The 25278-nt window shown below is 44.3% G+C and overlaps 1 protein-coding gene across 8 annotated transcripts in view; it reads left to right on the top strand.

Moving 5' to 3' along the window:
- Gramd1b (GRAM domain containing 1B) overlaps window positions 1-25278 on the top strand; it is a 181302-nt gene that overhangs the window by 29977 nt on the left and 126047 nt on the right. For 3 of the 8 annotated variants that reach the window (XM_051197136.1, XM_051197140.1, XM_051197135.1), the window contains exon 2: window positions 20740-20817. The exons of 1 other annotated variant lie outside the window; for it this stretch is intronic. In XM_051197136.1, the coding sequence (XP_051053093.1) occupies window positions 20740-20817 (78 nt within the window). Of the gene's footprint in view, window positions 1-671; window positions 711-1200; window positions 1283-20739; window positions 20818-25278 lie in introns of those variants that run through there. 4 more of the 8 variants (XM_051197141.1, XM_051197137.1, XM_051197139.1 and 1 more) reach the window with 3 other exon arrangements.

Below are 25278 nucleotides of genomic sequence, written 5' to 3'. Positions count from 1 at the left end.
GAGGATGAAACTCAGGACCTCAAATGTATCAGACAAGCACTCTGCCATGGAACTGCAATGATATATGTGTATGTATGTATACATGTGTATATACATACATATATATATATGTGTGTGTGTGTGTGTATACATATAGTAAAGATTAATTTCCCCCCTGAGGAGTCTGGGTGCTTTTGGTCATGGAACAGTGACTCAGATTCTCCTCAGGTGGGGAAAACTGAATTTGCCTGGTCAATCTAATACCAATCTTAATGTCAGCCTTTGGTTTCACATCCATCTACCTCTTGGAGTTTTGGACTTTACCATCTTATTATAGATGAAAACAAGACAACTCCTTCTAAGGCTACATCCCAGAGCTCCCAGAGCTATGTCCTGAGGGTCATAGGATGCTACTTACTGTGAAAGCGAGTGTGAGCATAGGGTCAAGATAGGATGTGCTCTCTTCTTAATAAGAGCCCCTGCCCACACTGTTGCTCACTAGTCCCTGTTGATGCTTCCCAGTTGGCTGGATTTGACTTTTATTCTGGTAGCAATTTCTAGCCTGCTTCTCTAGAGTAAAATTCCACCCCAGGACCGATCTTCCCTCAGGCTGCTTTGCATCACTAGTTTCCTCCTCCTTAAGTAGGTGACTGTGATCATCCCCTCCCTTGTAGGCAGGCTGGAAGATGAAAAAGCAAAGGGAAGGGATTCTTCAAGGATCCTGGTCCCTGGTAGGTGCTCAGATTCTGACTACTTCCTTTCTCACCCTCTACTTTAAGTTTCAGGGAAGGATGGATTTTCATATTGATGTCATTTAGTGCCAAGCTTGTCTGATCTGAAGGCCAAGCACTGGAGTTTGTGGTCATTTGTCATTGCCAGGCATCTGTGTTGAGACATTGAGGTTAGCCAACTTGGAACAAACAGTGGTTCAGAGAGTGGGCAGTGCCATGTGTATGCTCAGCCAAAGCAGCCTATATTGTGGTGGCATTTCCTGGTGTGCTTCTGGAACCTGATCTCCTTCCTAACATAGATGATGGCAAGTGACCAGCCATGGTGATGTCATACATATCTAGCCTGGGCTCTGATTTCCTGTAAGATGGCTTCGTGTTTGGTGTCAGCAGAAGCAGTGTGGGCATCGGTTTTGTGGAGACCTCTGGATGAATGGAGGGCAGAGCTCTGGGTTTAAGTTGAGTGACATTTTTTGATATGTGGCATAATTAGGAAAGAAGATGTTCTTGGTGCCTGGGAGAAGACAGAGTGGGAGAGCATTTAGGAAAACGAGAAGTTGTAACAAAGAGTCACGGTAAGGCTTAAAGACATTCTCTAAAACCACATGCAGACCATGTGTTTGTGTGGTTCAGGTGGGTTTGTGGTTTTGTTTCCCTGGAAATGCTTTTGCCACCTTCTATAAGATAGTATCTGTGAGACTATATACACATAACTACTGGGTTTGGAGAAATGCTCCCATTTGCCATATCTGAATGGGGTCTTGTGAGAGGTACTTAGTTTTATACTCTAGTTAATTATGTGCTCTGATTTATTTTCATTAACTTTAATGATAGATGTTGTTAGACTATGCATCGTGTATAAGTGTACAGAGAGAAAATGTGTTTAAGTCTGTTCCCCTCCCCCAGTTATTTTAGGGATGTAGCTTATTTGACAGAGTGTTTTCATAGCATGTACAAAGCTCTGGGTTCCATCCTTAGCACTGTGTAGATCTGGGAGTTGGAGACAGGAAGATTAGAAGTTCAAGGTCATCCTTAGCTATATTGGGAGTTCCAGGCTAGCCTAAGGTATATGAGCCCCCATCTCAAAATAATAGGAAAAAAATCCTTTGTTTTTCTCCCAGTAGATAAAAGAATGAAAGGAAAAACGTTGATTAAATTATGTGTTTCCATCATGACTAGTTAGAGACTCATTATGATGAACTAAAATCAGGACAGATTTCACTGGAGTCTGTTTTTGATTTCCATTCCAAATTAAAAATACGCCGGGACCCCTTCTGCCCATATGCATTCACATTAGACCAATCATTCCTTCTGTGTTTCTTATGCAAACTGCTGGGCTTGTTACTCAACATAAGGCAGTTGCCAAAGACGCCAGCTCCAGAATGATCTGCATGGATACAAGTCCAGGCTGTGGCCCCCATTGCCAGGCGACTATAGTGTGCTTTCTTTTCTTTGTTACTTTGGTGATGATCTGGCTCCCACCTCTGCCTTTCTGCTGCAAGCCTACAGGAATTTGAGGTCCATAGATGAGGGCAAGAATCTAGTCAGATCTGGATACTCCTGTGTTCAGAGTGGTCCAGACTGTAAACCCGCAGTCACGGCTCAGGCCACATCCATTTTGTTAGTAGTTAGCCAGGTTATGAACATTCCAGGGTTAGTAGAACAGCTCAAGAGACTTGCTGAAAGGCCTGGCCATTTACTTCCTTGTACTCTGGGCTCAGAACAGGAAGAGTTCTGGGAATCTCAGCCTGAAGTTTTAGTCGTTGGACTGTTGTCAAGTATGTCTGTGGCTTTATACACATCTGTTAAACTTTTCTGGTCATTGGTTTTATAGTGGTTTGAATGAAAATGGTTCCCAAAGGTTCACAGGGAGTGGCACTATTAGGAGGCGTGGCCTTTTTGGAGGAAGTGTGTTACAGGGGTGGGGGTGTGTGTGGGATGTGGGGGATGGGGGTGTAGGGCAGGCTTTGAGGTTTCAAAGGTTCAAGCCAGGTTCAATGCCCCCCCCCCCCGCTGCCTGCTGATCCAGAGATGTAGGACTCTCAGCTACCTCTCCAGCACCATGTCTGCCTGCACGCCACCATATCCCATCATGATGGTAGTGGACTAAACCTCTGAACTGTAAACCAGCTCCAGTTAAATGGTTTTCTTTACAAGAGTTGTCATGGTGTCTCTTCATAGCAATAAAACTCTAACTAAGAGAGATTACCTGTTCCCAAATGAAAAGAATTAGAGGGGCCTGTCTCAGTGGTTAAGAGCACTTGCTGATCTTCCAAAGGATCTGAGTTTGATTCCCAGCATGTCAGCCCTCAACAGTCTGTAACTCCAGCTCCAGCATAGGATGCCCTCTTCTGACCTCTGCAGGCATTGCATGCATTCGGTGAACAGACATACACACCTACACATAATTAAAAATAATGAAGCTAAATCTCTAAAAAAAAAAAAAAAAAAATCAAATAGACAAGCCCAGTCTTCCTTTATGCTCCTTCCCACTGACAAGTGTGGTCCATGGTTGTATTAACTGGAATATAGACTGTTATAAAAATGACAAGCTGGAAAGACAATAAGAGAATGACAGTTAAAGAAAACAGGAATCAGAGAGAGGACACAGGAAGCGAGCCGCAAAGCCACAGGTCCGTCTGTGGGCCTGTGTTGCCTTGCTGTTCTCTGAAGCACACTTGTTCTCTGGCTGCCCTTCCCTTCTCATCACTGTCAGGCCATTGCCCCCTCCCATCTTGGTTTCTTCATACATGTTGAGATCCTGTCTTTGTTTTCTGGGTGACTTACACTTGGATTTGAAAAACTTCCTTAAAGATTTCTTCACATGGCCGGGTGGTAGTGGCACACACCTTTAAACCCAGCACACAGGGAGGGAGAGGCAGGTGGATCTCTGTGAGTTCGAGGCCATCTTGATCTTCAGAGAGAGTTTCAGGACAGCCAGAGCTACACAGAGAAACCCTGACTTGAAAAAACAAAATACAAAAAACAAACAAACAAACCAACAAACAAAAGATTGCTTTGCTTCACTGCTCTTGTAGTAAGGTTAGATGGATCTTGCATGATCATCTGTCACACTCTTCATTTTAAAGAAGGCTCAACTGAGGTTCAGAATGGGAGTGTACTTGCTCTACGTTCTACAGACTGGGTGACAGAGTCTGGGCAAGGTGACAGAGCTCTGAGCATGACCCTGCTGCTGTTGCTCCCCTACGCTTTACTGTTCTTCATATATTTTGTTTTAGTCGATGAGTGTTACTATATATATGCAAGACTAGAGACTTGCGGGTGTGTTTGCTACATAGAGACTGGTTAGAAGTCCTTGGGATCGTTTCTTGACCCATTTTAGCATCTTCTTGCTCTTATTCCAAGGCACAGTGCTCGCTGGGGACTTGCTGGGGAACATACTTGTAATTGATGAAGATGGTGGGAATTAGCCAGTCCTTAGGTATTAATTGCTTGCCTGACTACATTTGGTTTGTATTGTGCTCAGGTGGGATGAGTAAAGAAGATAGCAGCGTCTAGGAGTTGGAAAGCAGAGGAAACAGGGTGGCCTGGATTTCTTTCTTTTAATTAAATGTTGACAATTGTGTGTGTGTGTGTGTGTGTGTGTGTGTGTGTGTGTGTGTGTAATGATTATATTCACCCCATCACCCCTTCTTGTCCTTCTTTTACTCCTACTGACTACCCTTTTCTTTCTGACTAGTCCCCCTTCTTACCCCAGTGTGTTTATATGTGTGCGTATGTGCGCACATGCGTGTGTGTGTGTGTGTGTGTGTGTGTGTGTGTGTGTGTGTAGATCTTGTGCAGGTAGCTCCAGCTGCACCATGTTTGTGGTTGCAATGGTCATGCCATAGCAAAGGTTAGCATTCCATAGCACTCCTCTTCCTTCTGCAGCTCCAGCAATCTTTGCCATATTCTCCTTGCGCCATTCCTGCATCAGCCTTCTTCCCCAGCCATGTGGGTCTTGTGGGACTTGACTAAGCCTGCACCTTCTTCAAGCTTCTACATTAGCCAAGCAGCAGTCCCGGTTTGGAAGGTGATTTGCTTGGTAAAGATGCAGTGGACTTTGAAATGTCAGTCAAATGCTCCTCCTTTCTGAGTCCCTGACTGTTTCCTCTCATGGATCTTAGTATCTTTTCCCTCATATAGTTGTTGAGCTTGGCTGATGCTCTTCCCAACCCCACCATGCATGAAGCAGTGTGGGCATTGTTTGTATCAGCAAATGGCTTTCTTCACCAGAGAGCAAATGACAGAAGAATGTGTGCTTCCTTCTTTTTGTACAGTGTGTGAGCGTGTGTATGTGTGAGAATATTTGTGTGTGAATGTGTGAGCTCCAGTATGTGTGTGTGCGCACGCGTGAGCAAGTGCATGTGTTGATATCAAACCAGTCTTTTAATTAAGCATCTGGCTGCTCAAGCTACATCCCTAGCCTTGCCTCTCTACTTAAATGTTTTCTTTGACTTTTTGATGACAAGTTTCACTCTGAAACTCAGCTAGCCTTGAACTCTCTCTCAGCAATCCACCTGTCTCAGTCTCCTGAGTGCTGTAATTGGAGGCATGAATTATTATGCCCAACTTCTATTTGAATATTTATGTTCTCACCTATGACACCTGGCACATAGTGGGGCAACCATAAGTGGTGATGGAATAAATGATGAGAATTCATTAGGTACCACTGAAGTAATACTTAGGATGAGATACTTCTTGTTGATGCTATAGAAGCATCAGAAAGAATTAGGATATGAGGCCATTGGGCAGTTGCCTTCGATCAGGTAACACTGTATCAAGCAATAGGGGTGGTGGCTTGATTTCAGTGAAGGAAGAAGCAGAGAGAAAATAGACACAGCTAGTCATAGGAACAAGGTCATAAAGTAAAAATGGAAAAGGTGATGTGAAGGAGGGTGGGGTGGAAAAAGAGTCTTGAGCCCACTGCACAAATATTCACACCCCCAAACACCTGCTCCCCATGGACACAAGCTTGTCTCATCCAAGGGAGAGTCTCCTCCAGTCAGGCAGGAACAGACAGTGCCTACTGCATTGCTGTTCATGGCCTTCCAACTTCAGCCACCATAGAAGAAACTACACAGGGCTGAGGGTATTTGTAATTGGTGGAGAGCATTTCCCTAGATTGCAAGGCCTTGGCTTCAGGTCCTGGCACTGCCAAAAGTAGATAATAAATACTCTGAAAAATGACCAAAGCCTGGGAGGTGGTGGCACACACCTTTAATCCCAGCACTCATTGTGACAGAGGCAAGTAGATCACTGTGATTTTGAGGCCAGCCTGGTATACAAAGAGTTCCAGAAGAGATTTCAAAGCTACGCAGAAAAACCCTGACTAAAAAGAAAGAAAGAAAGGAAAGGAAAAGAGAAAAAGAACAAAAGAAGATGCGGTGTGGGTGCCTTAGGCAAGAAAATGGAGAGTTCAGAGCCAGCCAAGAACTACATAGACAGGTTCCCCCCACTTTTTAAGATCTATCTATCTATCTATCTATCTATCTATCTATCTATCTATCTATCTATCTATCTATCTATACAGTGTTCTGCCAGCATGCATGCATGCCTGCAGGCCAGAAGAAGGCACCAGATCCCATTATAGAGAGTTGTAAGCCACCATGTGGAGGCTGGGAATTGAATTCAGGACTTGTGGAGGAACAGACAATGCTCTTAACCTCTGAGCCATCTCTCCAGCCCTGGTGAGCCATCTCTCCAGCCCCCAGGGGGTCTCATCTTAGAGAAGGAGAATGAGTGGAAGTAGATTACCCCCCACTTTTTTTTTTTTAAATCTTCAGGATTAACAATATCCGACGAACAATCTGCTAGATGAGCAATGATAAATTCTGTGTTTTCCTGATGCTTGCTTGTTACTCTTCCCAGGCTGAGTAACCAGCAGCCAGGACAGAAGAGAGGGAATGTCTTGACCTTTTGAATGGTCTGGATGTGCCCCACTTTCAGCTATGGACATGCCTGCAGAGGTGGGGTGTTTTAAACTGCACATAGGTACTTCTGGTTGGGAAATGGTGTCTGAGGAGGATATGTTTGAGACTTGACCCTTATGCTCTTGGAACGTTCCTTTAACCATGGGTCAGATCTCCTTGGTCAGTGAACCGGGAAGGAGCACCTCAATGTTCTCATCATGACAGGCTTAACATGGAGTGTTTTGACAGCTCTGCATGATGGGCTATGGCCTATCTTGGGTGTGGAAAGGCCTGAGCAGAAGATGCTGGATGGGGAAGATGGGAATTTACATTCATCAAAGATCATTTGCATTAAGGAAGACTGGAGTTTCTGGTTATAGGATTCTTAGTACAAAGAAATCAAGGAAAGAGAACAGAAAATTGAATTTGAATAAGGGAATTACATTCCTCAAATAATGACTTTAAGCCTAGTATGGTGACACAAGCTGGAATTTCAACACTTGAGGGGTGTCGCCCACCCACTGTCTTGTCCATTAGGTCCCAAGAACTGATACTTCTTTATAGATGCATCAGCTGAGCATCTTTTGGCTTCCTCTGTCCTTGCCTTCTATGGCAGGGCTCAGAGCCTTAAAATCTCTCAGACCTTGTGACCTTTCGTGGTTTACATATTTTCAGCTTTGGTGAACCTGAAACTCATTGATTAGACTAGACTGACTAGCAGACAAGCACTCGGGATCCTCATGTCCCTGCCTCTTTGGTGCAGGGATTCCCTGGCTTTTCTGTGGGTGCTGGAGACCTGAACTCAGGTCCTCATGCTTTCCCTGCAAGCCCTTGACTGACTGAATCATCTCCCCAGCCCCATACTGTAAACTTTTTCTGAACTTAAAGGAGAGGGACACCAGCAGTGGGTAACAATGTTAATGCTGAGAAGTCATAGCAACAAAGGTGAAAACATGTATCCTTCATAGAGTGTGTTCTGTTGAGAGTGTATTGAAGGCTCAGGTTTCTGCTAAGATGTTCTTGCAGTATTTTAGTATTGTTCCGGGCAATCAGCTGCCAATCTACTTCAGGCTGGCTCCTAAGTGACGCTCCTGAGTGTTGCTGGTGGTGGAATTAAGTTGGCACTGGGCTGGAACTGTTTCCTATGTCTTTTTTTTTTTTTTTTTTTTTTTTTTCTGTGAAGAGGTCAGCCATCAGGGCACAAGAATTCTGCAGCTGGTCTGGTTCTTTTGAGTTATACCCTCATGCTTCACTGGAATGATATTGGTGTCTATGGTCTCCAGACTTCTTTCTGGACTGGCCTCCTAGTCACAGCTGAAGCCCTGGAACTGGAGCCCTGGCTCATTGTTCTTCCTTATTTGGTTTGTCAGTAGACTGTGTACATCTGTCCCCAGCTGGTTGTTGAGATACATCTGCTCCTAAGTGTAAGATTTTTTTTCCACCTGTCATCTAGTGACCTTAGTGATAATGTCACTTAGCAAACTGTTTCACGGTGATCCCTGAAGGTTCTTGTTACCTCTGTGTCAAGGCTTCTGCTGTTTTGAACTCCTAGGTGTTCTTGCTTCTGCTGCCTCAATCAACACAGCGGAATGAATGTCCAAGCCCTTTGGAGTTCCCTGTCCTTAACCAGAGATCAGCTCTGCCCTCAGTTTAATCAGTGAGGTCATTTCTGAGGCCCACTTCTTGAGGTTCCATGTGAACACTGGGGCCCAATAAGGACAGAGAATTAAGGTGCAGAAGCCTTGGATTGAAACCCTTATTTTCTAGTCCATCCATAGTTTAATCTTAGACATGTCCTGCATCCCCCAAAGTTGTTTCCTTCCTTAAGATGGATATCAGCATATATTTTACTTTCTAAAAATTAACATTGGGCCAACCTTGATAGCACATACTTGTAACCCCACCCACTTGGAAGGCAGAGGTAGTGGGATCAAAAGTTTAAGGATATTCTTGGCTGCATAGAACCTTTAAGGTATTGTGTCTCAAGAAACAAGGTAGAGAGGGGGACTGGAGAGATTGCTTAGTGGTTAAGCACAGTTGCTGTTCTTACAGAGGACTTGAGTTCAGTTCCCAGCACTTTCACCAGGGGGCTCCAAACTGCTTAAAACTCCACCTCCAGGGGAATGCCTCAGGCCTCCAAGGACACCTGAATTCACATGAACAGCTCTCCACAACATACATAAAATTAAAAATAAAACAAATCTACCCTCCCCAAAGAAAGACAGAAAAGGAAAAACACTATATATTGTTTTAAAATGTAACGTGTTTATACATATCAATATTTATTTCCATACATGCAAATAGTATGCATTAATCACATACAGCCCCCTTGAGCTGCTGAGATGGCTCAGACACTTGCTGCCATGCTTGATGACCTGAGTTCTGTCCCTGGGACTCACTCCTGCAGGTCAATCCTCTGACCTCCATGTGTCTGCCACATGACAGTATTTTGTGACATATACAAAATAAATAAAAATATGATTTAAAAGATGACATGAGCCTGGAAAGAGAGATATATAAAATTGCCTTATTAGTTGATTGATTTGGGTTTTGCTTTGTTTTTCTAAGACAAGGAAAGTCTCACTATGTAGTTGTGGCTGTCCTGGAACTCACTATATAGACCAGGCTTACTATGTAGACTCAAGCTCAGAGTCAAGATCTGCTGGGTTTAAAGGCATGCACCACTATGCCCGGGTTGTTTATTTTTAAAAGCTGCTTTAGAAGGCTATAGGAAACAGCCTGGTTGTATTCATGTTTTGTGGTGGGCTAACATCAGCTAGCAAAAGCTGATTATGTTTGTCATTACCCAATGCTGATTTCAGTGACATGCGAAACCAACTATGGTGAAAGTGTTTACACCACAGACATTAGCAGATGATTTAAATCAGCTAACCCAGTCTGGTTTGCAAACATTTATCAGTAGACTTAAAGAGTTAATGGTCCATTTCAATAGAATGAGACTCTGTCATTTGCAAACCCAAGATTTGCCTTTTCAAAAACCTTCCCTGAAAAAAAAAAAAAATTCAAAACTAAACAGCCCAAACCAAAATAGCAAAAAACACCCCAATTCAGGCTACACTTGAGATTCCATGGGTCAAAATCCGGGATGAGCAAGGAGGTAGGAACACATTTTTAAAAGTCTTGAAGCGATGCAGCCTGTGTGGCTGGTCCCTGGACTTGGATGTTAGGGATAGAGGAGAGAGGATGAGTGCAAAGGTAGATGAAAGGTAGGAGCAATTTTCTGAGTTTCCTCATTTTGACTGCCAAGCAGATGGAAGATGATGACGGTAACTGGCCTCAAGCAGGCAGCTTTGAGCTGCTTAGGAGAAGTGAAGGTGAAGGCCATTATTTTGCACATGTTGTTGGAGAAGCCAAGGGAGACAGGTTTTGGTGAAAGAAACATCTGGATACTGGGAACCAGAGTTGGGGATACAGGTTAGGGAGTGAGCTATTTTATGTTTGGGTGAGATGGATAGACTGGATGTGTGATGTGGGAGGAGGAAGAGAATGGAAAGAACTTAGTTTTCAGAATCATGTAGAAGATGAGAAGCCACGAAGAGATCAAGCCATAGCAATTTGTATATTGATTATGAAGGTCATTTCTGAAGCAGGAAAGGAGGGCTTTCCAGTCACTTTTATATTTCAAGGGCCTAACATCTATCACACAAAATGTTCTTGTATAACAGATGTGTTAGTTACTTTGGATATCACAACAAGAAACATCTGTCAGAACTCAAGGGACCACCTTAGGATAGCTCAGGAGGCAAAAGTGCTTGGCACAAAGACTGGAGACTTGAATTCGATTGTTGGAACCCATGTAAAGACAGAGAAGAATCAACTTCACCCATTTGTCATTTGATCTGCACGTGCATGTCATGCATGTATGCCCTCACATGTGTCATACACAAGCCCCATGGCTGGCATGCCCCCATACTGCAGATCATAGAAGTGCCAAACACACACATCAAAATAAAAAGCTTAACAAATTAAAGACTTGTTTAAATTCATGGTTCCAGAAGATTCAGTGATAGTGAATTAGCTCTGTATTTCTGACCTGGAGTGAGATGGAACACCTTGGCAGCAGGAGCGTGTGGCAGGCACTGTCCACATTATGGTAGACCTGCCACAGAGATGACAATAGGAAGTGATACAGCCTCTGGGTAGCTGTTTCTAGTCATCTCTTTCCTCTACCTATGTCTCTTGTCCTGAAGTATCCAAACCTCTCCAAATAGTGTTAATGGCCAAACTAAGTGTTCAAAACACGAGGACCATCTCATATGTTAACCACAACACATGACAACCCATGTTAGGTTTCTGTACCAGGCTTTTTCTTTTGGGCCACCAACCAGCTCGGAAATCATGACATGGAGACTTATTATTAGCTTTGAGTGCTCAGCCTAGTTTGGGCTTGTTTCTGGCTAGCTCTTCTAACTTAAATTAACCTGTTCCTGTTCATCTAGTCTTTGCCTCAGGCTTATTACCGTTCTTATTTCTGGGTATCTTACTTTCACTGCTTCTCTGTCAGCCGGTGGCTGCTTGGCTTCTGGCCCCAGGCATCTATCTCATTCTCTCCTTCTTCTTCTTTCATTCTCTCCCCCCCCTAGATTTCTCCTATTTATTCTCTGCCCACCAGCCCCACCTATCTTTCTCTGCCTAGCTATTGGCCATTCAGCTCTTTATTGGACCAATCAAACAAATGTAACATGATTTTACACAGTTGAAGTAATATTCAGCAGCATAAACAAATGTAACACATCTTTACATAGTTAAAATAATATATCCCACAACAGGTTTCTCTGAGTTTTTTCAACATATTGTGGGAAGGCATGCTATTCGATGCTGCCTTGAGGCTCTGAATGGTAGTTAGGTTTCTCTCACTAGAAACACAACATGTATGTAAAATAATTAGAACCAAATAATACTGAGGTATGCGTGTCTTCCAGAACATAGCAGCTGGGGTTACATTTTAGGGATTTTTGATGGGGAGAAGCTAGAGTGTTGCAAGGAGCAGACACACAGTGCTTGCATGTTGTGTCCTACTCCTATGACTGGAAATGAGTGGAAAAGAAACTTGAACTTCATTTTTAGATTAGGGAGTCAGAGGATCAGAACATTTGTCTCAGATGCAGGTTGGGAGGTATTTGTGCATACCTTGGCTCCTGCTTGCTTTGGTTTTGAGCCATTCCTGCAGCTTTTCTGCACTGTCTGCCCAGGCTTAGGGAAGCAAAGGTTTTTCTGTAGCCAGGAAGGGGGGCACAGGATGTTAAGAGCAGGAAGGGGAGAGACATTTGTGGGGGCAAGGTTTATGAGACCTGCTGTCCAGAGTCTTGACCAATCCTCACAGACTTCAAGTTCTGAGAAGCTGACCGCATTACTTCCTGAGTGAAAGATTTACCTCTGAGTGACCTGGTTAATTTGCATTTACTCTTTGGAGAGCACATAAGAGTCACTTTGAAGCTAAGTAGTGATTGAGGCCAAAGCAGCAGCAAGGATGGTGCAAACAGGGGGAAAAGCCACGTGATGTGTTACTTCAGCTAACTGCAACTGAGGGGAGTTGGAGCTGAGGCTAACTCACTTGCTCCTGTCTCAGAACCCATTCCAGGAATGTAATGGGGTAAGTATAATTCTTTTAATTGTGCAAGGCTAGACATCTAGAATTTTATTGTGGCTGAGGAGTTCTTTACTCTTCCTTTTAAAAAAGAGCATAGAATGAGGTATTGGATAGAACATTTGTTGTTTCCCAAGCCATAGTGCAATTATCTGTATTTGTGACAACCTAAGACTGGCATGGAGATGTGAAACTCATAACACTCAGTATGAGTCCCAGCCTACCGCCAACCTTTGATGGTAATGTGTACATGAAGAACCTTAATCTTTCTTGACCACCTTTTGATGAAAGCTCTGTCAAGCATGAAACTCCAGTCCTGACCTTTAATTTTAATGATCATGTCTTTGGGATGTGGGGAAAAGAGAGGAAAATTGGCGTTAGGTTTTGCTGTCATGGCTGGCCTCTTTATTTGGGGAGGGGGGCACATACATCTATCTCATTCTATTTGGCATCACCAGATCTCAGTATCAGGGCTTCCATTCTTGAAGTAAAGGTCATGGATGACCCCTTCCATGTCCTGGAATGTTGACTGGGATCCTTTCAACGCTGGCATTTGGAAAATGTTGAGAACCAAGAAGGCAGGTACACAAACTGTACTGATTTGAGAGCACTCCAAAAGGAGCTTTTGTTTTTGTTTTGTTTTTTGTTTGTTTGTTTTGACTGACTAGTAGAATAAGTGATCTATATAAGTCCAAGAGAGAAAATTCACTCATTCACTTATTCAACATAGTTTTACACCTACTATGTGTTAGGCACTTACAATGGAAAGAAATTACAATGAAAATGGGGCCTTTCCTTTAAAATAATTCAAGTTACAGTGGAAGATACAGTGAAGTGAAATTATTATTATATATTTTAGAGGCAAGATCTTGCTATCCTCAAACTGGAGCTCCTCCTACCTCTGCCTTCCAAGTACTGGGATTACAGATATGTGGCACCATGCTGGACTGTGAATCAAATTGTTCATTAGAATCCATCTAAGTATGACAAGTACAATTTGATTCACAGATAGCCATCATCGACACTCTAGTATGCATCAGCCTGAAATGACCTTTCATGTACTTGTCATACTTAGATGATGGCTATCAGAATGACTTCCTTCCTGAAGAGACAAAGTTTGAAGAATAATGGAGACCTACTATCTGTATACACAGTATGTCTACTCAGTGCCAGCCTTTCTCATGCCTTTTAACTCCTATAACACCCCAATAATGCAGATGTTATTTTGTAATGTGGAATGTATTATAAGGGTTGAAATTGAGTGCCCTAAGTGGAAGAGTTAAGATCTGAACATGGGTCTTGTGATGGTGGCACACACCTTTAATTCCAGCACTCAGGAGACAGAGGCAGGTCAGTCTCTGTGTGTTCACGGCCAGCCTGGTCTATCTACAAAGTGAGTTCCAGGACAGCCAAAGCTATGTAGAAAAACATATCTTGACACACACACACACCCCAAAAATATTTGCATATAGGCAGTAAAACACCAAAGCCTGAGTCTCAATCCTTAGGCCATTATTGCCTCAGGGCAGGAGTTACTGGGTTTACTGGGTGAAGGAAAGAACTAGAGAGGATGTGACAGGCCAGAGGAGGAGTAGATTCAAAGGTAGACAAGAAGTAAGGTTGCAGTGGAGCTAGCTGTAGGAGATGAGGGAGCTGGGAAGTGAAACAGCATCAGTCCAGGAGGCTTTTACTGTTAAGATAAGAGTGTGAACTTTGCTCCAAAATTATGGGAAATCCCAAGGAGGGTGTGTGTGTGTGTGTGTGTGTGTGTGTGTGTGTGTGTGTGTGCATTCCCCCTGGGGTTCTTGGAATCCTGAGCACAGTAGGCAAAGCTCTCTAACCTCTGATCTTTTCTCTAGACAAGCCCCATGATTTTAAGCCAGGGAGTGATCCGAGCAATGGAATCACCCTGACGGGGAGATCCCTGTGTCATCGTGGAAGGTGGACTGGAGAGGGGCCCAGGCTGGCAACAGGAAAGGCAGTTGGGAGCCCATTAAAGTAATCTGGGTGTGGAGTGATGAGCGAAGGATCTGAGTAGCTGGAGGAGTGAGGAGTGGGCAAGGGGGATTTGGGAGACAGGAAGTGGCGACTGCCAGCAGTAGAGCAGTGGGAGACAGTGTGTTTCCCGTTCGTGGGAATCTCATAGGGGAGCACAAAGGGGGAAGACACTGAGGTCAGAAATGGACCTGCTCGCCTATTGGCAAGAAGCCTGTTGGATGTTAAGAGAGCTCAGTACGCTATGGTAATAAATACAAGTGTTGGGTGTTTATTTACTGATTGCCAATCTTTTTGTTAAATATTTACGTTAATCAAGGCACTCAGTCTTTGTAAGGAGTCTATTAGCTTACATCTGAGCAGACAGAGGGATGGGGATGTAGATAAGACTGAGGTTTGCTTCTCTGCGTTGCTCTCAATACAGGTGGCAGAGCTAGAATTCCAGTCCTGGGCTTGATCTGGAAACTTCTTGTACAAATACTGTCTGGTGGGCTCCCTAGGAGAAGGCAAATGTTCTAGACTGCCTGCTACAGAAACCACTAGTTGTATGGATATTGAGTACCCAAAGTGCAGCCAAGGATTGTGTTTTCTAACTAACTGAAAATCACACAATCATGTGAGCCTAGTGTCCACTGTGTGGGTTCACCCAGCTCTCTGCTCTGCTATCTTTGGGAGTTGTCTGTATCATAAGTAGAGCCTTAGGGTGAAGGTCACTCACCCCCAGAGATGGATTGCAGTCAGTTTTTAACACTTAAAGTATATTCATTCATTTATTTTTTTTTTATTTGTTTTTGGCCACTTTTTGAAAAACAGCTTCATCAATTTTTTTTTATGCGTGGGTGTTTTGTCTGCACATATATACCTCTGCATCACATGGGTACCTCATGCCTGTAGATCAGATCCCCAGAAACTGGAGTCACAGATGGTTGTGAGCACCCTGTGGATGCTGGGAATGGAACCTGGGTCCCCAAGAAGAGCATCCGGTGCTCTTTGCAGCACTGTCCAAGGCCTCACTGTTTATTTCAGGCTGACCTAGAACACACGGCAATTCTCCTGCCATAGCATTCCGGGACCAGGGATTACAAGGGTAATGTACCAAAGCAGGCTCAATTGTAGATATTTGAACTTCTCAGTAGTCATGGGCTACTGAGAATCTGATGAGCATTATAATCTCTCTGGGGAATGTATGCTGCTGTTGCACAAGTTAGTTGTAATGATGTCAGAGGTCCCCGAGGGGTAGGTTTCCTGGTTGGAAGTAGGAAGAAGCAACCTGATAGTATGTTACCTCCTCAAGAGCAGGGGCCTCCCATGTTTTGTCTGCCATTTACACCAGTGTCTGGATTCCAGAATGATGTTTAGTATGTAGTTGATCCGTGACAATTGAAAGAGTGCCTGAAAGAGTCCTGGGTAACACTTCAGCCAGAAGAACTTAAGAAACTCCCAAGAGCAGAAGTGCAGCAGAGGGAAGCCCTAGGAGTCACAGAAGCCAGGAAGGAGGCCCTTCCAAACCCTGGATCACCCTCCACGTCAGACTTGCATGGGCAGTCAGATAGGATTGGCTTCTTGTTTGTTTGCTTTGGTTTTTTGCCATAGGGTCTCACTCTATAGCCTAGGCTGTAACTTGATATATAGTCCAACTGGCCTTGAACCCATGATCTTCCTCAGCTTCTCCAAGTGCTGGGACCACAGCTGTATGTCCCCATTTCTATTTGAAAGCAGGATTAACCATTGTCCCAGGGAACAAAACCAGAGAGGTGGATATGGGGTCCAAACAGCAAGGGGTTAATTTACAGATCCAGGAGTAGGTCCTTCATCCTGCCCCTCATGTCAGTGGGAAACGTTGAAACAATACTCACTAGCTCAGCAGTAGTGTGTTTGCCTGGTATGTGTGGTCACTGGGTTGGATACCCCAAAATGACTTCTGACTTTGGCTTAGATGGGCTGCCTGATAAAGCACCGGTTTATTATGTGTTGACAAAGATTTACCAGTCACTGGGCAGTGTGTTACGTCAATGGCCATAAAGAAAAGGAAAAACAAAAGAGTTGGAGGAGACCTTCCCCCTACCCTTTTAAAAATCAGACACAGAAGCCGAGCACGGAGGTATTTATAATCTCCAACTACTCATTAGGCTGAGACTGAAGGAGCAGAGGTTTGAGGCACCCTGGGCTACATAGTGAGAATCTGTTGAAAAAACGAAGCACAGCTGTGTGGTTGTCCCACCTGTAATCCCAGCATTGGGGAGGTGGAGACTGAGGACCCTTGCAACTTTGAGGCTGGCCTGGGCTACATCGTTAAATGTACAGCCTGAACTCCAGAAGAGCCTGAACTCCAGAACAACACTGGGTCTCAAAAAGAGCAAGGCAAATCGAAACCAAATGAAGTACAGACACAGGCATGTTTAGAGATGAAACTAAGTCTTCAACAGAAAAGTGTTTGTTGTTTTGGATAGGTGAGAAAAACACTGAGCTGTGTTATGGAACCCTAAATCTTTGTTCAGCTACTGCTCTTGCATGTTCTCATGGGGGCTGTGAAGCAGAAGCGAGCCTCCAAACCCTGTAGGCAGATTGGCAGTTTGCTCCAGCCTGTGATTTTCTGAGTACTCTCTGAGGCTATTAGGTGTGTTGTGTAAGAGGCTGGCAGTCATTCACAATGTCCCAATCACATCTGTGTACTTACTTCTATTATTAGACCTTCCCATACTTGCTTGCCAGGTGACAAACAGAAACTGGTTTTCTTTATTCTCGGCTACCTCCCTTCTCTTTCTGAATATGCCTTTCCTACTCAAACTGAAATTGTAAACACGAGAGTCATTTTATCTTATTTTACTTTATTTTATCCTATCTTTTGGTTGTTTGACACAGGGTTTCTCTGCGTAGCCCTGCCTGGCTGTCCTGGAAATCACTCTGTAGACCATTCTGGCCTCATACTCACAGAGATCTTCCCGCCTCTGCCTCCCGAGTGTCTGGACTAAGGGTGTACCCCATCACCACCCAGCTTAAAGTTATTTTATAGGTGGAAGTAATTCAGCATGGGAATGCAGTTTTCTCTTCCAATTGTGATAATGTGTCTATTTTCCAAGCCAGTAGCTCTTAATGTTTTTCTCATTGATCATTTCTCTTGGGGCTGAGTGAATGATTCAATGAGTAAATGAAGGCACCTTCCACTAACCCTGAGGACTGGATTTCAATCCTTGGGACCCAAAGAAGAACAGAACCGATTGCTGTAAGGTGTTCTTCCACTTCCATACATATGCTGTGACATGTGTATGCCCTCCTACTCATAAGAGGATAAAAAAAAAATCTCCTCTGTGTGGATATTACAGCTCAACAATAGGGTGCTTGCCTTGCATACTTGAGGCCTTCAAAGACACTGACACATCAAAAACAAGAAAAAAAAAAAATCCTGAAGAATCTCCCCTGTTACTACCCTGTGGTTCCTTGGCAGTTTCAAAGTATCTATCAAGCAAACTACCAGTGGCTGTTCTGTACAATTGGTATTCACCACTTGCCAGGATCTCTACCATTTCTAAACCCCAATGTACTCCTTTAGGCCATGCATTGTTGTGCACATCTGACCTTTCAAAAAAGTAAATCTCATCTCCTCCATTAAGTGGTTGAGTCAAGACTAGAACTGGTGTCTCTATGATTTGGGGCATGTTGATCAGATTCCTTGCAATTTAATCCCCAGCTCTATAAATTGAGGATTAAATAGTGACTAAACAGTAAATCTCCATTTCTTGAGGAATTAGGCTAAGGGAGGATTAAGTGTGCTGGTCCAGGGTTTATAAGGCCAATAAGAAAGGAGCAAGGCCAGGGAAAAGCCACTTCATCTGTTCCTACCACATCCGCAGCCCTGGAGAATGTATTTCTCCTTGTTTATTAATCAAAGGCAGCTGTAACTGTCACTTGCAGTGTTTTGAAACTCCCAATTAGCATGAGATAATTGCCCCTAATGCAGCAGTCTGCAGATTATTGCCAAAAGCAGAGAAATGGGCACTTTCGTCTCCATAGCCTTGGTGTGGGTGGCTTCCATCAAGCTTGAGGAATACTGCATTTCATCTTGCAAGCCTCATGGCAGCTTGGGTCCACTTAAGTCTCCCAACTCCCTCCAGGATTAAGAGAGCAGAGCATTGTTGCCTGGGAGAGGAAGGGCCGATTCTGCTCAGTAAACCCCCTCTCAGAAAGAGGGCTGGGTAGGATGTGGTGGTCTCTGAGGTACTTTGGGAAATGAAGCAGAAGGCTTGAAAGATCAGGCCTGGGACAGCATAGTGAGTTCAAGGTCAGCCTGGGAAACAGCAAGACTGTCTCAAAATAAAAGTAAGTTGGTGTCTCCATGGTCATCGAGATGTGCCTTCAGAGGGCACAAGGGTATTTGCTTGTGGTTTGTGAGGTTAGCCTGTACTTTCCTTGGGGTGGGGAGGAGGGCAGTCATTCAATGGAGTCAAGGGACTTTGTCCAGCATGCATTGAAAAGCTTCCCAACCCCACCCAGCCTTCTGGAGTATGCTTGGTGAATTTCCGTGGATTTCCCAGCCCTTCCCAGCTTTTAGAGTATTAATGGTACCATCTAGAACAAACTTCTGCAGTAGCAGGGACATGGGGAACGAAACCAGGAGTCTGCTGGCTCCCTTTGGTGTATCCAAGAATTCTCTCTCTCTCTCTCTCTCTCTCTCTCTCTCTCTCTCTCTCTCTCTGTGTGTGTGTGTGTGTGTGTGTGTGTATGTGTGTGTGTGTACATGCGCGTGTGCCTGTGGAAGCCACAGGTCAACCTCAGGAGTCAATCCCTCAGGTGCTGTCTACTTTGCTTTATGAAATAGGGTCTCTCACTGGCAAGTGCTTCAGGCAAGCCGATCAGTGAGCACCAGAGAGCAGCCTGGGTCTGCTTTTCCAGTACTGGGATTACAAGCATGAACCACCACAACTGGCTTTTTAAATGTGGATTCTGGCTATGGGACTCAGCTGGCTTTGAACTGTCTTGCCTCTGCCCTGAGTGCTGAGGTGACAGGTATGTCCTGCCCATCCTGCTTGTCCCCATTCACTTTTAAAAGTTTTGATGCAGAAAGCTTGTTGTTGAGACACTCTTCTTTGACAGGCCCCAGAAGGAAGTGGCCTTTGCTGTTCTGTTCCCAAAGCATCTCGGGTTTTGTGAGAGTCATCATTTTTATTTTTTCCTCTTGAAAACAGAGTTTGTATATGATTCACATCTACTTTTGTGTTGTCCTCTACAAAACCATTCTTTTTCCATGGTGTGCCACCTGGCATTACACAGCAGTTAATATGAACCAAACACTGGCACCTTAAAATTGCCTTGTGAGGTAAGACCTATCTATCAGTAATGTCTCTTTGGTAGAGGAGCAAAATGTGAAATAAATCACTCAGTCATACAAGTAGGGAGTGGAGAAGTGTGACTCCAACCCACAGCAGAGTATTACCACACCGTAGGCATACCCCCTTCCTCCTGTAGGATATTGCTATGTGGCCTAGGTTTTGTGGTCAAGACTCAGCCATTGCCTTAATGATGCTTCCTGTTGACATAAGTGCATATACATACATATGTGCAGGTTGGCTTTTTTCTCTTCTTTTAAAAAATATTTGTGTGTGTGTTTGCACTGCAATAACTGTTGGTAGGTGGTTCTTTCCTTCCACAGTATAAATTCTAGGAGTAGAATTGAGATTGCAGGTCTCAGGGCTTGGAGGTAAGAGTCTTTATCGACTGAGCCATCATGTTGGCCCTCAGTTGGTACTTGTTAGTTACTTGAAACCAATATACATTTTGAAAGTGACCAGTTTCTATTTCCTGTAAACCCAACTTTCCAAATCATGGGAAGACCAGGAGGGGGCGCCTGAAAATCAACTCATTCTAGTGACTGTGGCGCTGGTTTGGTTGTGATTTGGGGAACAACAGTGCCATCTAGTGGAATATCTTGCTAATATCAAGTCCAAATTACTTTTTCTGAAACTGTTACATTGATTATCATTTTGGTCTAGGATCTCTTTTAGTTAGCTTAATTTTAAGTTTTGGTTACCAGAAGAAGAGTATGGTGAGCAGGAAGTTCTAACGTGTTATTGCCAAAACAGATCAAAGCCAGATTGTTTCTCAGAGAGGCCATGATGCTCCTTATGGTCTTTTGGGTTAGTTGAGCCCCTCGAGTATTATATATGGTATAAACCCTGAACTTTAGGCACTCCTCTTCTGCTTTTCCTGCCAAGTGCTTTCCATGGGGTACACTGGTACACCTATCTTGAGGCTTTCCTCTGGAACTGTGAGACTTGGAATTTCTTCTCCAACTCCCAACCCCCACTGTGCCAGGTAAGAACATGAAATTACATGGGTCAGTAACACTGGAGCAAAATTCTATTAAAATAAGTTGGGGTCTTCCCAGCTCAGCACCCCTGCTTCCACAGGAACATTCTGCTTTCACTTGATGTAACTGTGTTTCTGAGTTCTAGACGACCTCCCCCAGGGTTGAGAAAGAAAGCAGAAGTTTTAACGGTTCACATCCTTTGTCTTCCCCCAGCAGCCAGCAGAGCAGCCAGCAGAGCAGCCACGATGATGATTCTAGCAGGTTCCTGAGTCCTCGAGTGCGCCAAGAAAGGTAAGTTTGAAGAAACCGGAGTGGTGTCGGGGGAGCAGAGAAAAATGGCTGGGAAAGAGGTAAAGTACCTCTGTTGCTTCTGCTGTATGTGTGTGAGAGAGTTCCAGGAAGTAGAAGAGAGAGCATCTGGCCTTTGTTCATGGAGAATGATTGGAAAGACAAACTGTTGCCCCAGAAACCAGAGGGCACAACACTATTGCTGAAGGTCGGGGCCAGGCTCTCCGAGGAGGAAGCCAACTGCAGACCAAAGGCTCTGGGCAAACTTAGGGTTTAGGATTTGAGTGGTGCTTTTGTTTTGTTTTGTTCTGTATTGTGACAGAATTTCTCTGTGTAGTAGCCCTGGCTGTCCAGAAACTCATTTTGTAGAGGAGGATGGCACCTGGAAACAGATTCTCTTGCATCTGCCTCCCAAATGCTGAGATTAAAGAAGTGTGCCACCATGTTGAGTGTAGGATTTGAGTGGGTATAGAATTTGAGTCAAACTTCGAAGGTAGAGTGCAGTGAGGCTCATATTGGGAAAAGGAATTTTGTTTCATTGTTGTTTGGGGTAAGGTTTTTTACCTGAGAGGTTTGTGTGCCCTGGGACTGAAGGCTGCAGTCTTTGGAGTGAGGGGGGATTTTTGGGGAGAACAGGTTGATATAGGGGCCACCAGGGGAGTGAATGTGGTGACTTCTAAGTGCTGGGTTGAGGATTTGAGAGTTCATTGGTTCTGCACTAGGGATGTGAGAACTGGCTAGGATCTGTTTCATTAGTGCTGTGAGTATAGGCTGAGGGGTTTCTGTTATGAGTTATATTTCTTTTTGTTTGTTTGTTTGTTTGTTTGTTTTATGTAAGTCAATGAAAGGTGATTTGACCTGAAATGCTGGCCCTTGACCCCAGAGCCTCTAGCATGCTGAGCACACATTCTGAATTGATATCTGGAGAGAGCAGGACAGCAGATGGGAACTAAAAGAAAGACTCTGCTGGCCTACCATAGGGGCTCTGAGTTTTGTTTATTTAGGCTTGCTATGTAGCTTAGGCTGGCCCCAACTTGTAATCCTTCTGACTCAGTTTCTTCAAGTACTAGGATTATAGGGGTATGCCACTGTTCTTGAATGAGATACATATTTCAACAAAGGAAATCAACTATATACTAGGAAAGATTTGTTTACTTAAAAGTTTAAAAAATTACATTATAGGTTTCTCTGTGTGTGTGTGTTTGGCCACATATGGAGACTAGAGGACCATTTTTCAGGAGTCTTTTCTGCCCTTCTGCTGTGTGGGTTCTGGGGGTTGAACTTGAGTTCTCAGGTTTGATGGCAAGCCCCTTTACCTGCTAAGCCATCTTGCCTACTCAACATACATTTCTTTTACACTTAGCAGTTTCTGCCTATTAGCCAGCACACTGGAGTCAGATCCCTGAAAGCATAAAGCTAGTCTGGTCTACATAGCTGCAGGCTTGCCCAGGTTACATATGGAGACTCTATTTCAAAAAGACAAGCAAAACCAAAACTATCTATAAGTCTATTATTGACTAACTTGAAAGGATTTCCTATGAAAAGGAACATGGTGATTTTACTTTTCAGCTCCATAAAGCCCAAAACACAACACTGTCACATGGCTTTCCTATCTCTTGAGACAGGATCTCCTGTGGCTCAGCCTGGTCTTGAACTCCTGGCCCTTCTGCCTGAATCTCAAGTGCCAGGAATACAGGACTGCCCCCACCACACCCTTCTTCAGACAGCCTTTGAAGGGATGTGCAGAATTGTGATCTGTATGAATTTGAGTAGATCTATAGTGTCTTATCACCCGTCTCTTCCAAAGAGTCTTTAGAATCAAGAGAATGGTTTTGAGGCTATATAATTATAAGAGCAGAGGTAGGCACATCTCTGCGTTAAGGCCAGCGTGGTCTACCTGGTGAGTTTCAGGATAGCCAGGGCTATGCAAAGAAATCCTGTCTCAAAAACATAAGCTAACAAACAGAAAATGAGAGCTGGTTGACAGGAAGGAGGGAAGGTTAGAAAAGAGACTGTTTACTGAAGTATCACAGCACTCAGTGTTGAGGTGGAGTCTCACTAGAGCCTGGGCTGGTCTTTGTGCTTCTGGGTTGCTGGGTAAAGTCACTGCTGCCATTCCCAGCTTGACAGCACTCTTTATATACAACATCTCACAAAATGGGATTCAACAGAATTAAAGGGAGTAAATTAATTCTAAATAAGAAGGTTTCAGCTTAGGTTAGGAGGAACTTTGTTTTTTAGTTTTTTTGAAACAGGGTTTCTCTGTGTTGACCTGGCTTTCCTAGAATTTAATTGTAGACCAGGCTGGCCTCAAACTCACAGAGACCCCCCTGCCACTGCCTCCTGGGGGAAATAATTAAGTACTGAATTACATCTAACCCCAACAACACCCTCCCCAGGAAGCCCTGTCTTTTAGACACTGCTTCCTAGCCAGACATGCTTTTGTCTGGCTGCTTAGGATGGACACTGATAAAAACTATGTTTAGCCTCCTTGCCTGACCATGTGAACCTCCATAAAGGCTTCTCTTCCAGACTCGTAGCCTCTAGAAAGAAATCCCTAAATTTCTTTCCCATCTGGAAACTGCTGTGGTGATTTGAAAGAAAATGACCCCCAAATGGAGTGGCACTACTAGGGGGTGTGGCCTTGTTGGAGGAAGTGTGTCATTGTGGGGATGGGCTTTGAGATCTATTGCTCAAGCTTCCCTTACTGTGACTACAGTTGACTTCCTGTTGCCTGCAAGAGGTAGGGTTCTCGGCTCCAGCACCACGTCTGCCTGCACACCTGCCATGCTCCCCATCATGATGATAGTGGACTGAACCTCTGAAGCTGTAAGCCACCCCAATGAAATATTTTCTTCATAAGAGTTGCCATGGACATGGTTTCTCTTCACAGCAATAGAAAACACTAAGTCCCTGCTCAGTTCCCTACATTCTTCATGGTGGTTGTGGACACCATTTGCCTGTACTTGCTTGGCATCTGTGGTGTGGCATATGTCAGAAGTGTGCTGTGGTGGCTGTCCCTGTGTGTACCCCGCTCTGAGATCCCAGAGCCACCCTATGTTTGCCATGGCCACACTCAGTGAAGTCTTCCCTTCTTGGGTTTCTTCTACTGGTGAGGATGAGCTTCCAGGGTAACACCCTGTATGTGATTCTTCCTATAATACATTTTCATCTGTTTTAGAGTCTGCTGCTTTGAGAACATTGGACTGTGATGGACCAAGATTTAAATCTGAAAAGATTTTCTGTAATAGTGAGGGTGTGGCCCGTGTGCCTTACTTACCCTGAGCTCGCTCTCTCTCTCTCTCTCCCTTCCTCCCCCTCCCTGTGTGTGTGTGTGTGTGTGTGTGTGTGTGTGTGTGTGTGTGTGTGTGTGTGTAGAGGGTCAGGTGGTGCTGGTGGAGGTCAGAGGTCAATCTCTGTATTTCTTCAGGTGCTGTCCTGTCTTTGTCTCTCCCTCCCTTCTTTCTTTCTTGAAAGGGGAGGAGAGGCAAGGCCTCTCATTGGCTTAGAACTCATTAATTAAACTAGGAGTGAGCCCTAGGGATCCATCTGTCTTTGCCTCCCCCATGCTGGCTGTGATTATAAGCTCAGGGCTTCTGGAGATGGAACTCCTGCTTAAGTCAGCAAGCAGTATACTGGCTGAGCTATGCTCCCAGCTTCACCAGGGCCTTTGGAAGGCTGAGCACTGCCTCATTAAAGGCCACATTTCCTACACCGTGAGTCTCTCCTGTAATCTTGCCATTTACTCTGTGCCATTCCTCTGGGGTGGGGGTAGGGGGTGGGCTGGGAGTGGCAAATGCAGCAGGGACTTCACAGACTGAATGGGAGTGGCCCAGAGTGAGGCATTCTAGCTGCTTCTAATGGTCTAGATCACGAAAGCTTGCTTCATGGAACAGGTGAAATGAACACTGATTTCTTTAAAATTCCTTAAGTCCTTTTAAATGACAGGTTTATTGTATAAGATGTGCTTTTGGCTGGCTTAATAAAACTTTTATTCTTTCCAGCTCTGCCCAGAGTTCAGGATGGACCTAATATTTAGAGACAAGATAACTACCTTACTCCAATCATTCGTCACTTGACAATAGGAGTATCATCACCATGTGATTATCTCATTGTGTGGACATCATGGGGTAGCTCACATAACTGAGATGGCTGTGAGCATCTCCAGGAATCTAATCTTACTGGACTACTTCCATTGTTGACCCAAGTGTGCTTATGTATCCCGTGGCTGCCTTAACAGTGGTGAATGAAAAGTCTCTCTCTGGTCAAACAGGGCAGCAGTGACCTTGGGGAGTAAAGTTGATTAAGAATCCCTTTACTAGGAAATGGGGGAGGGGTTGGAGGGAGGGCTGTCCCAGAAGTAAGGACTTGTCTACAGTCCTGCCAGGTTTCCAGTATAAAGGAAGAGATGACTTCCTCAGGTTTGTGTGTTGGGTGTATGTACAGACTCATACGTGTGAGTGT

Source organism: Phodopus roborovskii, unplaced genomic scaffold (genome assembly GCF_943737965.1).
Source record: "Phodopus roborovskii unplaced genomic scaffold, PHOROB, whole genome shotgun sequence".
Classification (NCBI taxonomy): domain Eukaryota; kingdom Metazoa; phylum Chordata; class Mammalia; order Rodentia; family Cricetidae; genus Phodopus; species Phodopus roborovskii.
This window is presented reverse-complemented; position numbering and strand designations above follow the sequence as displayed.